The sequence below is a fragment of the Acanthisitta chloris genome, unplaced genomic scaffold (assembly GCF_000695815.1).
Source record: "Acanthisitta chloris isolate BGI_N310 unplaced genomic scaffold, ASM69581v1 scaffold8393, whole genome shotgun sequence".
NCBI classification, from domain to species: Eukaryota; Metazoa; Chordata; class Aves; order Passeriformes; family Acanthisittidae; genus Acanthisitta; species Acanthisitta chloris.
This window is the reverse complement of record NW_008663278.1, coordinates 6495-24818: the sequence shown is the minus strand read 5'-3', so window position 1 is coordinate 24818 and position 18324 is coordinate 6495. Positions and strand designations below refer to the sequence as shown.

The following is an 18324-nucleotide window of genomic DNA, read 5'->3' as shown; positions in this document are numbered from 1 at the left end:
TCAGAATCACAGAATGGTTTGGGTTGAATGGGACCTTAAAGCTCATCTCATTCCCACTCCCTGCCATGGGCAGGGACACCTCCCACTATACCAGGTTGCTCCAAGCCCCATCCAACCTGGCCTGGAACAGTTCCAGGGATGAGACAGCCACAGCTTCTCTGGGCAACCTGTGCCCGTGCCTCAACACCCACACAGGGAACAATTTCTTCGTAATCTCTGATCTAAATCTACCCTCCTTACAGCCATTCCTTCCTGTCCTACTACTGCACACCCTCATCAAAAATCCCTCTCCTGCCTTCTTGTAACCCAGTAAAGGCAATTATTACAATCTTTAAGTCCCTTTGATGGTGCCTCAGTGCCACCATTTCCCAGAATGGCTGAAGTACTCAGAAATTATATGAATAAAGACATTTTACTGGCACCTGATCTCAAAGGCACTGACCATAAACATAGAGCTAGAGGCAGGGGCTGAAAATTAACCAGCTTAAACCTGAGGCATCCATGTTCACCAGCCATGAGAGAACCTGGATACACTTGCCAGTGACAGATGCTCTCCCTCCTGGTTTTCCTTGCACATCCCTACTGCTCCTGAGCACGTTGAGATTAACACAAAGAAGGTGAATATGTTTAAATGCAGGTGGTTCTCTGTGGTAGGCAGACAACTCCACAGGGCCATGCTGAAGGCTGCCAAGCAGCAATTAAGTGCTGTCTTTGTTTGCACAGAAGGACCTCAGTGACTTGGAAAGCATGGAATAAGGAAATGTTTTCTCCATGACATACTATGGGCTGCCTACAATCAGTATCCTTCCTCAGCAGCTGCTCTTGATAAATGTTGTCAGCAGCCTGGGAGTCCTTTTGGGCTGCCAGTGTCAAGAGCAAATCTGAAGCAGTCATGCAGGGACAAATACCCCTATGCCAGGATCAGTCTGGGCACACTAGAGCAAGACCTTATGTGACTGGGCTGGAAGTCTGAATTCTTCAGAATAAATTCAATTTGAGCTGCTTGTGGGGAATCATCAAGTCTACTGATCTGGTCTGTGGTGAGTTATCCAATGCTGCTATATGTATTATATTTAAAACCTAGAAGAATCCTAATATGTCAGGATTTTCAATAGAAAAAAATTACACAGCCAAATGCTGGAGCTGTATCGCGGATTAAGAAGTGACATTTAAGTAGTATCACACAATGAACATGTGGACATCACTTTAACACATTAGACACAAGTGTAGTGAACATCTGAGAGCAAAGAACAAGCCACAATTTCCCACGTAGTTCTGCTGAGCTCATAATGAATCATAAATCATAGTATCACAGAATGGTTTGGGTTGGAAGGACCTTACAGATCATGCAGTCCCACCCCCTGTCCAACCTGGCCTGGAACACTTCTAGGGATGGGGCAGCTACAATAACACATTAGACACAAGTGTAGTGAACATCTGAGAGCAAAGAACAAGCCACAATTTCCCACGTAGTTCTGCTGAGCTCATAATGAATCATAAATCATAGTATCACAGAATGGTTTGGGTTGGAAGGACCTTACAGATCATGCAGTCCCACCCCCTGTCCAACCTGGCCTGGAACACTTCTAGGGATGGGGCAGCTACAACTTCACTGTGCCAGTGCCTCACCAACCTCACAGGGAAGCCTCCCAGTAATCCCGTCTATCCCTGCCCTCTGGCAGTGGGAAGCCATTCCCCCTTATCCTGTCCCTCCAGGCCCTTGTCTTATGTCCCTCTCCAGCTCTCTTGGAACCCCTTTAGGCACTGGCAGGGGATCTAAGTTCTCCCTGGAGCCTTCTCTTCTCAAGGCTGAATACCCTCAGCTCTCCCAGACTGGTTCCATGGCAGAGGTGCTTCTAATGTGGGATAACTCCAGAACAACTTTTGAAGATTTAATGACAGCACCTGAGAAGTCTGTTCTCAAACACACCAACCTCAAGGATTCCAGGAAATTTGCACGTACAAAATCATTCTGCACTTACTTCCAATCTCACCTGTGTGGAAACCAATGTTTATTCACCCACTATACATTCCTAGTGGAAATTGTTTCTGCCTTCTTTTCTCCTAGTATAGGAGTTTTCTTCTTGTTCTTTGCCTTTTTTTTTAACACAGGAAGGAAACCTAAGAATGTCAGGTCTAAGGTGACTTCTCTGTAATGCAATACACATTTTAATTTCACAGGGAAAAGTAGTGCCAAGTTGTTCAGGCACCAAAAATGTTCTTCCCCTCACTCTGCTGCTCCAACACTTGTTACTTAGCTATAAAAATAAGCTAAAATCCCCAACCCTAGCAAAAGATTTACTCACTGCTCCCCTGTGTGTTCACTCTAAATCAGATGAGCAACTACATCAAATCAGCAACAAACTGAAAAACAAAACAAAGCAAAAGGAAGATTTGATTCATCTTTGTCATGGAAATAAGTTGGACAAGGGTGGTACAGACCTACAGACAGCATTCAGCCAAGGTTTGCAACTGAAATTTTCTGGCAACTAGGAAAATGATGTGTGAATTGCTCTGTTTCCCTGCATGGTTCATTCAGGTTGAATGTAACTGTTTCCAAGATGAAATATTTTAGTCTGATGATATATAACCACACAAGTTTGTCTGAATTTGCCTTCATCTTAATCCCGAGAGGGTTAAAAATGTATAAAATTCTGTTTCACACCAGATTCTGACTTTAATAATATCTTTTTCATTATTCAGAATTATTGTTGAACCAAAAATACCAATTCTTTCATAGCTCTGTTCCCAAATTCTTTCTCAGCCCAGGAATAGTTGCTACCCTGTAAAGCCTCTGATATATCCAAATATCCCTAAAAACAGTTCCAAAACTGCACACTCATAATTCTTTATGTCTTTAGCACATTGAAACATCTACTGTGCAGCAGCTCTGGGACAAGCAAGGAATGCAAGACACATTTTTCTCTAAACTAGCACAACTCTGACATGTAATAAGATATTACTACATTGACTGTAAATGAAAATCCTCGTGGAGCTCTGCACAGCTCAGGGAAAGTATCACAGTACCTCAGGAATTATTGGAAATGAAGAAATTACTATATTAAGTCTTGTAATTAGATAAACATGTTGTGGGTATTTAATGATTTGAATGGATTATTCTCCTTCCCTGCACTCACACTCTTGTCTCCAACCTGTTCCCACCTTCTTCTCTGCAGAGATGCTCTGTCTCTGGGTGAAGGGGAAGATGTGAAGTGGAACTATTGATAAACTGCTGTCACTGTAAGAGCAGACAGCACTGTCAGGGAGAAGATGCCTAAATAACCAAAACCGCATGGAATCCTAAGATTCTTCCTCTGCTAGTGATCCTTCCTTGTCCACTGCTGGTAGAGTGAATCCAAGTTGAGCCTCATGTTAGGAGAGTCTGTCTTCTTGGCTTGGACTGTACATCCATTTACCCCAAAGAAATCCACCCCTGCTACTCCTTCTCTTTAAATACCATTCATCTTGTTCCTGCTGTCTCTCATCATGTCATATCTGAAAGTCTCCTGGGCTAGAGGTATGGTTTTATAACCCTAGGAAAGGCTTTGGGAGACCTTGTGTCCTGTTTCACTGCAAATTTCTCATGTGATCTGATGCAGGTCATAATCCCTTCAGATATTTGATTACTGGGCCTTAAATCACAAAGGTCTAATGAAAATAGATCAGAACATAGAAAATAGAAGATAGAAAATATTCCAGAAATGGAATACAAAGAGATTTTTCTATTCTCCAAACCACATTTTAAATGAGTGGATGTATCAAAATAGGCAAATTTTAAAACTGTTTAGAAAGACTTCCTTGTCACAATATCTATCAAAACCCATCTGGGAAATGAAATGTAATCCCAAGGCAGCTAACCAAGGACAGCCTCAGTGCTCTATTTAGGTGCTGAATTTAGTTCCTGAATGGAGATTTCCAAAATTTGTGCTTTTTCCTGCGCTTGCCCAGCTTGACACCACTTTCAAGCTCATTTCCACAGAGGGCTAGTGCTGAACTCTTTCTAAACCCCAGAGCCTTTCTGTGCATCTCCAACTGGAAAATGTAAACCAGAGGCAGCCAAGACACCTCTGAAACACATCACCTTAGAAGACAGCAAGTTGGGCACAAAACTACAGGCTATGCAGGGGCAGAGAATTAGCACCCAGCTATTAGCATATCACTCAGTGCCAGGAGAAGAGTGGTGAGACTTGAAGGACCACATAGCAGCAAGGTGTACAGGAGCTTATGCACAGCTTGGAGAAACAAATAGAGAAAACGGCTGTGTTGGCATTTTTCCCCCTGATGTTTTCCAGGAGCAATGAAGCTGCATCCAGGTTCTAGTTGTATTGTCCTGCCTGATGGGCACAAAGAATCAGGATTACACTTGTGAATCTGTTCCATTATCCATGTTGCTAGAATGAGAATGTGAAATAGTCTGGAAAACACTTAGCACATGTTTCGGCTCATGCCTTTCCCTAATTTCACAGTTGTGTGCTTGGATATTAGGGTACAGGGTCCGGGGGGGGGCTGTATGGACAAAGACTCCCAGGAATAAGCTTTGTGCCTTTCACTCTGGTTGTGTTTCTTCTTAAAGCATTGCTCAGCAATGTTGACACCTACAAGACAAACAACTTCATATGGCTTTGCAAATTTTATATACATATAGACACAGACCAAAAAGTGCCTTAGAAGTGCTTATTCATTAGGCAAAGAGTTCTCCAGACTTTTCTCAGTGAGGCTCCTGGCACACACAGTTTTCCATTACTTCTTTATTATTAAAAAAGGAATTAAAACCATATTTTTCTCATTTCACTAAGTAACTTCATGATGTCCAAACAACTCCAACAATGATATCATGTCTCTTTCCTCCAGGGAGGAATTCAGGCCAGACTGTGATATTCCTGCTTATTCCTGGAGCCCAGAGCCTCACACCAAGGTGAAGGCAGCAAGCCTCACTCCTTGGGGGGAAATGCATGTCACGGTACTGTCCACTTTATTCTGTTCCTCCTCCAGATCCCTCCCTCTTCCTGAGAGCTGTTCCACACCATAAATTAAAGAGTTAAGGCCTGGATCCTGCTAAGCCTGATCTCTGCAAGCAGATACCCGAGGCTGTTCTTCAGTGGGAGGTGCTCCTCAGTCAGGATGTGCTCATATAGATCCTATTTCTCCATGAATACTCTTTCAGGATACGTGCAACATGCAGCATAACTGGGCTGCAGTCCCTGAACTGGCCTCTGACCTCATAAACCAGATGATTCACCTTCAACTCATTAAGTGTCTCTGCTTAGGAAGGAGGTCAAGTGTGCCTTTAATTGGCTGCCTGTGTGCTGGGAGATCCACAGGGATGCATGTGAGCCCAAACGCCCCAGCACTGATTCTCCTTGAAGCCCTCTCCTCCACACTTTGTGCAAGGTTCCCCTTCTGTCAGCAGCACAAAGCCCTCTGTCCTGAGCCTGCTTAGCCTGACACCACTGCACACAGGGATGGAGACCAGGACTCCACCTGGGCTTAGTTCTGAACTGCTGCCCTTAATCTCTCACATATCTCCCCACCCCTCTCCTGCTTCCCTCATGACCCAAACCCATGCTGTCTCCTTCCCAGTAGTTCCCAAACATCTTTCCTTCACCAAGACATCAAGTGCCTACTGTACAGAACTGCCTTGCTGCTTCACTAGGACACAGCCATCACTTTGAAGTGCTGCTCCAGGAGTAAGAGAGAAGAAAACAACCCCAAGGTGCTGGCGATAAGCTCTTCCCCTCAAACACTAGGTCCTGGGGACAGCAGATGCTGAGGACTCTTGGTTGTCAGAATCTACCTGCTAGGAAATCACACTGAGGTTCAGGGGCAGTGCCAAAGCTGTTTTCTTGCTGAGTAGATCTTGCAGAGGTTCTTCCAGGGGGAGGGGAAGGGGAAGGGGAAGGGGAAGGGGAAGGGAAAAGATCCAAAGTTCTACAACTGGGAGACTAATTTATTCCTAGAGTATGGATGTCAGCTGGTACCCATGGGGGGTCATTGGGAGCTTTGTGCAACACCCGAGCATCCTCTACTCTAAGATCACATAGGCAGTCACAGCCAATTTAGTCACTGATATATTTAACTTTGGGACACTACAAAGCAGAGGAATAGAGAATTCCAGGTGCATCTGCTCTGTCATTGCTGCATTTCAACCTCCCTGAACAAACTACACCAGTACCGGCCTTGCCTGCAAGGACACTTCCAGGGATATTCTTGTCAGCTAAAAGAGAGGACACACAGACATGGTTTTATGGAAAAACAAAGCCTGCTGTACCAAAATAAATAAATATAAACATTGGACAATTATGGCAATAATAAAATGAACAATTACTGCATTATGAAACATGAAAATCTTACTTGATTAACAGTGCTATTTTGCAAAGGAAACTTCAAATGCACAAGGATGTATCTCAAAACTGCTGTAAAGATGTCTAAAAATTCCAGCTCCATTTTTCTTGCTTATGTTTCACTACTTACACCTAGCAAAATGTTGGGGAGATTCCTATTGCTTGTTAGAACTGCTCTCCTTAGGGAAAGTGGGGAGCATTAGAGGTCTGGAAATGATTGAATGTTAAGCCTACTTGGGGATAACACCTCTTTTTATTCCAGGTTAGCAACTGTTTCTTGAAATAGATCCAATAAAGAGATTTATTCTCATCTGCTGAAGAGTAATTGGGATGTTCCTGGGCACTCTGAGGTTTGCAATGTTGCACAGACACAGTAGGGCAGGGACAGGAGAGCTGCACCAAGAATCAGTAGGTGGTTCTGCTCCTCTGCTGCTCTCCAGCACAACCTTGTCAGCCAAACAAGCATTTAGAGGATTTCTACAGCCAGTGACAAATAACGCTGCAGGAGACACAATGCTATGTGTTACCTTTCCACGTGGCAATAGTGATTTCCACGTGGCAATAGGGAATTCTCTGTATGGGAAAAGGAAACAGATTTTGTGCATTAAAACACAATACACTGAGCAGCTATGGAAATCCACTTTCCCCAAAATTAGATCTGAGCAGCAGTACTTAAAATAACTTATATAGATCTATTACTTCATTACATAAGATGTGCCTGGTCAAAGCAAGGGAAATACCCCAGATAAACCTTGGAAATCCACACTGCCCTGAACTGGTAGGATATTAAAAAATGTTAATTCCCTCTGGCTCAAGAAATGGTGAAAAAAACATGGAATCAAACTTAATCTTCAGTGACTATTCATTTCATTTTCAGACACTTCTCTGTCAGTCTCTGAACTGCTCTAACAATTTCCCCTTATCCTGTCCCGCTAGGGCCTTGTCCCAAGTCCCTCTGCAGCTCTCTTGAAGCCCCTTTAGGCACTGAAAGGGGCTCTAAGGTCTCCCCAGAGCCTTCTCTTCTCAAGACTGAACATCCCCAGCTCGTTTACTGCCTTATCTGACATTTTTCCTGAGAAGTAATAAGAAAATATAGCAAATCAAAATTATTCCAAAGTGGTTTGGTTTTTAGAATCCCAGACTGGTTTGAGTTGGAAGGGACCATAAAGACCATCTAGTCCCCCCCCCTGCCATGGGCAGGGACACCTTCCACCAGACCAGGCTGCTCCAAGCCCCATCCAACCTGGCCTTGAACAGTTCCAGGGATGAGGCAGCCACAGCTTCTCTGGGCAACCTGTGCCAGTGCCTCACCACCTTCACAGCCAAGAATTTCTTCCCAATATCCCCTCTATCCCTGCCCTCTAGCAGTGGGAAGCCATTCCCTCTTGTCCTGTCCCTCCAGACCCTTGTCCAAAGACCCTCTCCAGCTCTCTTGGAGCCCCTTTAGGCACTGGAAGGGACCTAACATCTAATCTACATCTCCCCTCTCCCAGCATCTGGCCAGACGATCTCTATTCAGACAACCTCCTACAGGTTCGTAAGTGATGCACTGACTCATCTAAAAAGACATTCTTCAGCAACAGGGCAAATCAAACAAGCTGAATCAGGACTTCTGATTTATTCTAGCCAACCTGAACCTCTCTGCAGAAGGCAGAGCCATACCAAGTGATTCAGCAGCTAATTAGCAACATTAGTCCCATGTGTGCCTCAGGTGAGCACTAGCAGATACTTCAGTGGCTAAAAGAGCGTTTTACTGCATTTCTTTTATTCAATTTGCCTCAGTACTTTGGTTGGACAGATCTCAGTTACAGATCAAAATCAGTCCCCAGCTATGTCAGGCAATGCTATGGCAGTGGGGATCAATTTTCCTTCTCTGACTGTAAGGCTGGGCTCATCCAACCTGACTTCACTGGAACAGGGCACACAATTCCCAAGGTCATGACCACCTCATTGTTGTGTTTAGCAGGGGAACCCACAGACCTTCCCAAGATGGGAAAGATTTCTTTGTCAATATATTTTATTCAAATTGTAATTGAGAACGTCTTTTTTAAAAAAGACAATTTTCCATATGACTTCTAATTTTAAAATGTCTTTTTAATAGCTTTGACATAGATTTTGGAGCTATCTTCATATATACAGAGGAACAGAGCAAAATATTAGATACTGGAATGTGCTGCCCAGGGAGGTGGTGGAGTCACCATCCTGGGAGGCGTTTAAGGAGAGAGTGGACATGGCACTTAGTTCCATGGTCTAGTTGCTATGGTGGTGTTAGGTCATAGGTTGGACTTTAGGATCATTTATCTCCCCTATGCAGACAGGCTGAGGGAGTTGGGGCTGTTCAGCCTGGAGTGGAGATCTCATAGTAACTTTTCACTATCTGAAGGGCCTGCAAGGGAGTTGGAGAGGAACTCTTTGCTAGGAACTGCAGTGACAGGACAAGGGGGAATGGGTTCAAATTGAAGGAGGTTTCCCTCCTTCAATTCTAGGTTGGATGTGAGAACTGTAAGGGGGGTGAGACACTGGCACAGGTTGCCCAGGGATGAGGTGGGTGCCCCAACCCTGGCAATGTTCAAGACCAGGCTGGATGAGGCCTTGAGCAACCTGGTCTAGTGAGGAGGTGTCCCTGCCCACTGCAGGGAGGGTTGGGACTAGATGATCTGTAAGGTCCATTCCAACCCCTAAATTCTGATTCTATAGTCTTAGAGGACTTTGCCAACCTTAATGATTCAGTGATTAGCTAAAACACTTTTTACTGACTGATACAACAATTTCACTAACATGAAAACATGCCAAAAACATATATAAATCCCAGTGGAAAGAAAGGTAATACCTTTGAAAAGTGGTTTTAACTACTTCAATATAACTAAAAGCTCTCAAAAGCACTCCTTGCAATGCACTTGGCAACTTCAATATCCAAGGGTTTTTTTCCCAAATTTATTCTCATAAACAAGAGTGCATTAAAACATTCAGAACTGGATTTGTCCCAGTCTTTGGAACCATTTCATTTGCTGTTGCTGGAGGCCTTTCCCACTACAACATAAGAGGACTGTAATTCCCACCTGCCCCCAGTACAAGAAGGACATGGAACTGGTGGAGCAAGACCAGAAGAGGCCACGAAGATGAGAACAGATCTGGAGCACCTCTGCCATTGAGACAGGCTAGGAGAGCTGGGGCTGTTCATCCTGGAGAAGGCTGTGTGGAGACTTGATAGCACCTTCCAGTATCTGAAGGGCCTACAGGGAAGCTGGAGAGGGACTCTTGGTTAGGAACTGTAGTGATAGAACAAGGGGGAATGGGTTTAAACTGAAAGACGGGAGATTTAGGTTAGATATATGGAGGAAATTGCTCCCTGTGAGGGTGGTGAGATACTGGCACAGGTTGCCCAGAGCAGCTGTGGCTGCCCCATCCCTGGAAGTGTTCAAGGCCAGGTTGGACAGGGCTTGGAGCAACCTGGGCTAGTGGAAGGTGTTCCTGCCCACAGCAGGGGGTTGGAATAAGATGGTCTTTAAAGTCCCTTCCAACCCAAGCACTTCTATGATTCTATAAATAAGTTATAAAATTGGGATGCATCAGGATTGGGATGCAAAAACAATGGACAAAAACCAGCCCAAGCTAAAAGGCACTTCACAGCAGAACTCACCTTCCCAAAGGCACAGCTTCCTCAAGAAAATCAATCCTATTGAAAAAGCAATTCAAATTTTATTTGAAATTGCAGTAAACTGTACAAAAATGTTTCGTTCTTGCCAAAAATAACAGCAATATTTTCAATATTACTTCTAGACAACAACAAACTTGGACTTGAATCTTTCCTGGGTGAGTTTCCAAATAAACATACAAGAAGATGCAATGGGTCTGTGTCAGAGCTGGGATGGAGAGAAGCATTTGTGGGATCAATATTTAGCATTTCTTGGGAATTTCAATGCTCCTGTTAAAAGCCTAAAGGAAAGAGTTTTGTGTCGAACAAGGGAATGTAAACAGTTATTAACAGATTAAAGACTTGACTCTTCCCATCCACTCCTGTATCACTGACATTCACTTTCCACTCCACAGCACAGGGATCCTGCAAGAGCTGAATCCACTTCCCCAAATGCCTCTTAAATATACATCAAAGCCTTTTTTATTACAAAAAAAAAAAAAAAATAAAATCCTAAGTAACAGAACTGAAACAGATGATAACTTTAAATATTCTGAGGTTTTTCCTTACCCTAGTTCATCGGTGAGTCTGTAACAGCCCCATCAGGTCTACAACCAGCAAAAGCCATGACATAGTAAACAAGCACCTAGTTAAGTCAATCAGGTACAGAAGAAGCCAAGACAATAGGCTTCTTTTCAGGCTTGATTTTGTTTGCCAAACACATTTAGTGTGGACTAACAACACAGAATTTAGGTCACTGACCACAACTCCAGTCTGAGGCCTAAAATGGAAACATAACTGCAGTGATTTTATTTTAGATTTCACATTTTTTTCCCCTCAACTTTGATATTTAATTAAGAAAATGTGTTTCAACAGATTGGTTAGAGCTTAAAAATTAAGCATTTTCTGTTACTTCAGTCTTGTTTGGGGAGACACAGTCTTGGCATTCCACTTTCTCTGGATAGAGTTTAATATAGGTGTCCACCATGAGATCTAAGTCATGTTTTATGTCAAAGTTTATGTTCAGCAGAGCAAGATTGCTTGACCTTTGCTCTCTTAAGGTGTTCTTCAGGTAAGCCTTCAAGCGTTTTCGTCCTATTCCATACTTTTCATTTTCCACCTTCATCACTGGAAGAATGCTCAAGACTTTGAGCAATGCATAAACATTAGGGAAAAACTTGATGTCAGGCAAGTGAAGTGCCTCATAAACAGTAGCTGGAAGTTCAATATCTTTCCCTCTGTGCTTCCACTTGATTCTCCAGCAGTGAAGCTCAGCAGAAAGTGTGTCAGGATTAGGCAAGTCATTTTTGTACATGTCAGCATGATGCTCCTCAGAGGTGTTGAATTTGAGCTGCCCCATCACTGAGGGCACTAAGGATAAACACTTAAGAGCTTTTAAATGTTGTTCTGAGAAGATATCTTTTAGTTCCTGAATAATATGCTCCACTGTGGGCACACTCAGGATCTCTTTGTAGTAGTTTTCCGATGTCAGATCAGCGTCCAAGTTTCCTTGTCGTGCCCTGAGGAGTTTTCCAGGGAGTTTCATTCGTACATCCAGTTTTGCAGCCAAATTTGTTGCTTCCTCAAACCAAAATTCATGGTAAACTTCAATATTCTCCATCACTTCATTCAGAGAGTGCAACACTGCTGTTAAGCTGCTGGCAGCAAAGAACACATCTGAGGTTTGTCCTTGGAGGTTTTTGCCAAAGGCTCTTGTGAAAGACAGAACATTTTTCATAATGACAATGGTGACAATGAAATCAAAGTCTGTTAACGCACTGGAAAGGACAAATGCACGACCTGCAGTGAAGTTGTTCCACCTCACAGATGAGTCACTGCTCACAGCATCCAAGCACAGCACCAATGCTTGGATGAGGTCCACTAAAACCTCAAATGTGTCATGCCTTCCTGTCCACTGGGTATGACAGATCTCCTTCAGCTCATTGCCCTTCTCCTCATTGCCCTGAAAAAGAGCTGAGATTGTGTTCTCCAGTTCTGCCATTAAGTGTGGAGACTGATGAAACAGACAGCAAACTTCTTCCATTGTTCCTAATGCAACAGAAACACCAACGACAGGAACAGATTTTGCCAGCCAAACATTTAAGGCACAGGAGGAACACAGAGTATACACAGCCTGGGGATACTTTTCCAAGAGTCTTGTGGCCACAAGTTTCATTTTAGAAGCAAAGCCACTGGAGACAACGTAGGCTTGACCCCGACAGTACTCCATGTTTAGGCCCCACTTTTCGGTAATAGTTGCATGGAACTTAACGGCTAAAACTTCAGGATCAGGCTCATAAGGTAAAAACCCAATGAATTCTTCCCTTAGATTGTGGGAATCATCAACAAACCTAACCAGCACTGGCAGATGTTCCTCTCCTGCTATGTCTACTACTTCATCAGTGACAATAGAAAAGAAGTGTGAGTCTCTCACTTCCCTTAGGGTCTCCTCTCTGACACAGTTCTCACAGATCTCCAGCATCTGTTTCTGCTGAGTTTTGGAGCAATACTCCAGGTTGACTGCAGTCATCTCAAATCTTTTCCTCAGAACTTCATCACCACCATTTATTCTATATTCCAGCAGAGCCTGAAAGTTATCTGAAGCAAAAATACCTTCTGGAAGCTCATCAACACTATGGCCATCCAAAGGAATATTCTGCTTGCCCATTAGGATCAAAATTTCAAACAATGATTTAAGGTAATCTTTGTTTTCTCTTTCTTCCAGGCTTAAAGGGGCAGTTTCTTCCTCTCGTTCCTCTCCTCCTCCTGCTGGCACAGCATTTTGCTGATTGCTTTTATTGAGTTCTTGAGATTTCTGTTCTTGTTTAAAAGATTCATCAACTACAGAACAGAAAATGCTGTAAGTGTCAAGATAACACAAATAAAACATAACATTTACTCCTCCTTACTATACCCTTTAAGTTCCCAGAGTCCATAAAAGAATATTTCCAGTATAAAGTTATTACCTTTAGCATGGGTTCACTAAAAGTAAGTCGTGTTTGACCAACCTGATTGCCTTCTACGACAAAACAACTGCCTGGATGGATGAAGGGAAAGCAGTGGACATTGTCTACCTTGACTTCAGCAAGACTTTGGACACTGTGTCCCACAGCATCCTCATAGGCAGACTCAAGGAGTGTGAGTTGGATGAGTGAACAGCGAAGGGGATTGAGAACAGGTTGAGCAGTAGATCCTGGATAGATTTGACCAATGGCACAGAGTCCAGCTGGAGACCTATCACTAGTGGTGTCCCCCAGGGCTCTATACTGGGGGCCCAGTATTGTTCAACTTATTCATCAATGACTTGGATGAAGGAGCAGATGCCTCCTCAGCAAGTTCACTGATGATACAAAACTGGGAGGAGTAGCTGATACCTCAGAGGGCTGTGCTGCCCTTCAGAGGGACCTCAACAGGTTGGAGACATGGGCAGAGAAGAACCACCTGAAATTCAACAAGGCCAAGTGCAGGTCCTGCACCTGGGGAGGAATAACCCCAAACATCAGTAGAAGAGGGTGGGGGCTGTCCTGCTGGAAAGCAGCTCTGAAGAAGCACCTGGGGGGTGCTGGTGGCATCAAGCTGTCCATGAGCCAGCAACATGCTCTTGTGGCCAAGAAGGCCAATGGAATACTGGGGTGCACTAGGAAGAGCATTGCCAGCAGGTCAGGGAGGTGATCCTGCCCCTCTGCTCAGCCCTGGTGAGGCACATCTGGAGTGCTGCATCCACTTCTGGGCTCCTCAGGACAAGAGAGGCACAGAGCTCCTGCAGCAGCTCCAGTGGAGGGCAGCAAAGATGATGAAGGGACTGGAGCATCTCTCTTATGAGGACAGGCTGAGTTGGACCTGTTCAGCCTTGAGAAGAAACGACTGAGGGGACCTCATCAATGTCTATAAGCATATGCAGGGAGTTGTCAGAGGCTGGATCAGGCTCTGCTCCGTGGTACAAATCAGTAAGACAAGATGCAGTGGGCAGAAACTGATGCCCAAGAAGTTGCACCTGAACATGAGGGAGAACTTCTTCCCTGTGCAGTGATCGAGCACTGAACAGGTTGCACAGAGAGGGTGTGGAGTCTCTCTCACCAGAGATATCCCAGAATCCTCTGGACACAATCCTGTGCCATGTGCTCTAGGATGACCCTGCTGGAGCAGGGAGGTTGGACCAGATTGACCCACTGTGGTCCCTTCCAACCTCACCCATTTTGTGATTTAATCAATATTTTGGAAACAGTTCAGACTGGCTGAATCAAAGAGGAAGTCAATTATCTCCTGATATATATAAACTAACAGTTGTGTCCTGCATTACCTCATAAGCCTCAGGAAATCAAGCTTTTATGATCTCATTGATTTTGCCCACTTACTCTTTTGTTGCTTCAGTGTTCTTATTTCATCTTCACTCTTAAAAAAATAAACCAAACAAAAAGAAGTTACATTGGTGATAAAGTCTAGCACACAACTTTACAATATTAACAAATAAGATCAGACCCAAATATTGTACATGAGGCCAGTTAATATTTACCACAAACTGCTAGAAAGTATAAGACAAAGATGTTTCTTCAGGTAGTTTATTGCTGCCATGACACGCATGTACTAACTACATGAGAACAATCTGCTAAGATTCTCATACTCAGGAGTTTCTTCAATATCTATTTTATAATTATTAGTAAATAGACTCAATTAAACAGATTTTATTTCCATTTGCTCATGCACTGTCAGTAGACAGAACCATCTTTACCTCTATTTTCAGTCAACGAACAGATTCAAACTCATGGAGAAATATTTAGAAATTGTACTTTTTTTAGCATATCAACAGAGATTACGAGTAGAATTTTTGTACAGAAATTCCCCACGAATGACTTGCCTTTTTTATTTTCTTTTAATATTAAAGCAAAGCAATAATTTTACATGAAACACTTACCAGCTCTTTTATCCTTTTCCTATGTCTGCTGTGGGGATTGCTCAGGTGACTTGTAAGATCAAATATAGTTGGCACAGCATTATCCCTTAAAACCGTTCTGTATGGGCTCTGCAAGGAGACACACACCTAAATTAGGGAATTCTTTAGGAAGTTCTCACTGTGTGTGCACAGACCCCACAGAATTTCAGACCCTGTGCCCTTTTTTCTTTCTTTTCTCCTTTCTTTATTTTAAAGGATTTTCACTTTCTGATGTTACTATTTTCATTTTCAAGATGTCCAACTGCTGCTTTCTACAGAACTATGAATTCCATAAACCACTATTATGAAAGATCATGTTGAAAGAAAATTTATCTGTCAATAGAACAGAGAGAAAATTTCTAGATGGACATGAAAATGTTTCCAGTTAAATAAACATATTTTAAGTAAAATTTTGCATTTGGATATACTGTAAACTTGTGTTGCCTAAAATGGCTGATTTCCACTGAATAAAAAATTTTATCTGAAGCCATTTCTCTCTGCCATTAGATTGAAATACATTCGAAACATTCATTTCAGACTCAGAATGACTTCTAACATTTCTCTGTTTCTGGGATGTTGGCTAATTACAGACTCTGTCAGGTGCAGTACCACTAAGGCCAACCTTAATTCTCCTTCATAACTAATATCCTTTAACTATCATTGAATATTATTATTACATATCCTTTAATTCTCCTTCATAACTAAAGCACTAATTTTTCCTATGTCCTAGAGTGAAATTCAGTCTAGAAATTCCAACTTGATACAAGGCCACCCTTCCCCACTGTTATGAAGCTGTTAAAATCAACATGATCTTGTTAACGAGCAGAATTAAAAGCTATATTTTCATTCCCAGCAAACACCACCATGATCTTAGCTGGATAAAAATCTAACTGGAACCAAAAGCTTGACAGGTGCAAAGAGTGTTCAAATCTCATGCCCACCACAGAATGGAATTTAACCACATCCATACCACGTACAACTTCAATAAGAGCACATTAACAATCCTAAATAATTACAGGTATGCAAACTTTCATATTAATACCCAATAAATGTGTATAATGTTGTAACCTCTAGTGAGATAAACAAAATGAGCATTGAAGGAGCTGCAAGGAAAGCCAGTGCTCCACAAACACCTCAAACCAGCAGGAGAAGCTCTGGTTTTCTCTGCCCCATTTTCACCTCATCCTTTGTGCCAACTGTGGTGCCTCAGAGCACAACAATGATCTCAATTAAGACTAAGAGACTCATTTCCCCAGGGAGCAGTTCCCCAGGAGATCCAGGATTAAAGGCAGCATCCTGATGGAAAACTTCAGTCACATATCACAAGATGCAACCAAAAAATCCTTGAGTTTACTCACACTTCTGCATATCATGGAAGTCTCAAAATGTTTGGCACACAATCTGTAGTGCTTGTTCAGCTGATCTGGAGTTTTGTCTTCTAGATCTGCCCTTCGACAGTTCTCCACCCATCTCTGACACCTGACAAAAGAATTAGAGAGTTTTAAGATTAAATCCCTTACAATTTCCAACTATACTCCAAATTGGAGTGCAGTGAGGCTAAGAAAAGTTCTGTATACCTTCTGCTGGAATGTCCCATCAAATCTTTGTCAAGACTTATTTTTTTCAACACCAGGAAATTCAGGGATTTTTCCCCCTTAATTTATATATTCTTGCCTTTGTTACACACACAGCAAATTGTAGCACAGTCGCTCATGAAACCTGTTTCATTCAAAAATCATTTACTCTTAAAAAGAAAAGTTAGAAGAGATGTGATTGTAGACTAAAGTCATAAAGTTGTTTAAGGACGGACTGGATGTGGCACTTAGTGCCATGGACTAGTAGACATGGTGGTGTTAGGTTATAGGTTGGACTTGATGATCTCAGAGGTCTTTTCCAACCTGACTGATTCTGTCTTTGAAGGCAGTTTTTAAAATATATGTCCTTTACCTCCCTCCGAAAAACAGCATTTTCCTTATTTATTGTGGTTCAGCACAGATTTCGGAGTAGTGAAATATAAAGCAAACAAGCTTTCATCTACCGACAGTGCTTACTGCTTCCACACCTGAAGTTCTCCTTAAATGCACATTTTTACAACACTTACTCCTGCTTTGGGTTAGTTCTCTGAGACATAACACAAAGCAAAGAAACTTTTCCCTTACTCATAGGGCTCCATTTAGGTGTGCAAGAGATTTTCCTCTTGTGACTTAACCACTGACAGTAATTTCAGTCTGTTACTCAAATTGGGTAAATTAGAGCTCATACTTGTCCCAAACAGGGTCTATGAAATCACTTCATTGCTATGGATTTTTTTACAGATCTAAATACAGGATACAGGTAGCTAAAAACCTTCACATGAACATGACTGATGATTTGGTCATTGTTCTAAGAGTGGGTACACAAGCTCCTGTTCCTCCTAGGGTAAATCCTTCCCCAGGCAAACTCAAGAACACCAGATCATAAAGAATTACAGTAATAAGTCAGAGTTCCGCAGCAAAAAGGAGAAGAAATTCTCACTGCAGGCCAAGCGACTTTTTTTTACTTTACAATTCATCACTTTGTTACATACTTTCCAATATGGACTCATGTTTTAAAGTGTTGCACTGTAGATGTTTTTAGTCCGTACACCTTGGCAAAGTCCACAAAGTTCCGGGAACCTGCACAGGGAAGTTACATGCAGAATCTCCTGTTTCAGAAGGGAGATCTGCCCACAACCCAATCTTGCTGAATTACTCAGAGTGAATAAATTGCTCAGTCCAATTAAAACCGAAACACTTTAAATAGTCTTTTTGATTCCTAAATTAAAAAGAAGATGGATCATGATCCAAGAAACAGCTAAAATCATGGAATCACAGGGTTTAGGTTCTAAGGGACTTTAAAGCTCATCCAGTTCCACCCCTGCCATGGGCAGGGACACCTTCCACTAGACCAGGTTGCTCCAAGCCTCATCCAGCCTGGCCTGGAACACCTCCAAGGATGGGACAGCCACAGCTTCTCTGGACAACCCGTGCCAGTGCCTCACCATCCCCATAGAATTCCTTCCCAAGAGCTAATCTAAATCTATCCTCCTTCAGATCACATATCAGACACAGGATTCAAGCTCCTCAACCCACTGGAGCAGCAGACCAGCAGCTGGAGCTCTAGACCTCTAGGCAGCTCTGCTGGCAAAGGCTGGAGTACTGGCATTCTCTCAGGGAGCTTATGTATAAACTTTTCTCCAGCTTTTTTTGCATTCAACTAATGCTTCCAAGACTGAAATGTCAAAGGTTAATGACACACAATCACCATTTGCAAGACCAGCAGGTACTTTGCTGAGGGCAGGTTTGCACCCCCTAATTGCAAGGGAGGAGGAGAGTTTTTTGGATGTTGGTAGTGAAACCTCTGATCTGTACATGCACAGCCCAGGATCAGAGGGGGTGTAC

The 18324-nt window shown here is 42.9% G+C and overlaps 1 protein-coding gene across 1 annotated transcript; it reads right to left on the bottom strand.

The window, feature by feature from the left end:
• Positions 1 to 10831: 10831 nt before the first annotated feature.
• PRKRIR (protein-kinase, interferon-inducible double stranded RNA dependent inhibitor, repressor of (P58 repressor)) lies at positions 10832 to 16384 on the bottom strand (the record flags this gene model as incomplete). The annotated part of the gene is made up of 4 exons (XM_009070935.1): positions 10832 to 12816; positions 14331 to 14367; positions 14888 to 14995; positions 16264 to 16384. Coding segments are annotated over 4 exons (2212 nt in total), but the record flags the coding sequence as incomplete, so codon positions are not given.
• Between the last annotated feature and the right edge of the window lie 1940 nt (positions 16385 to 18324).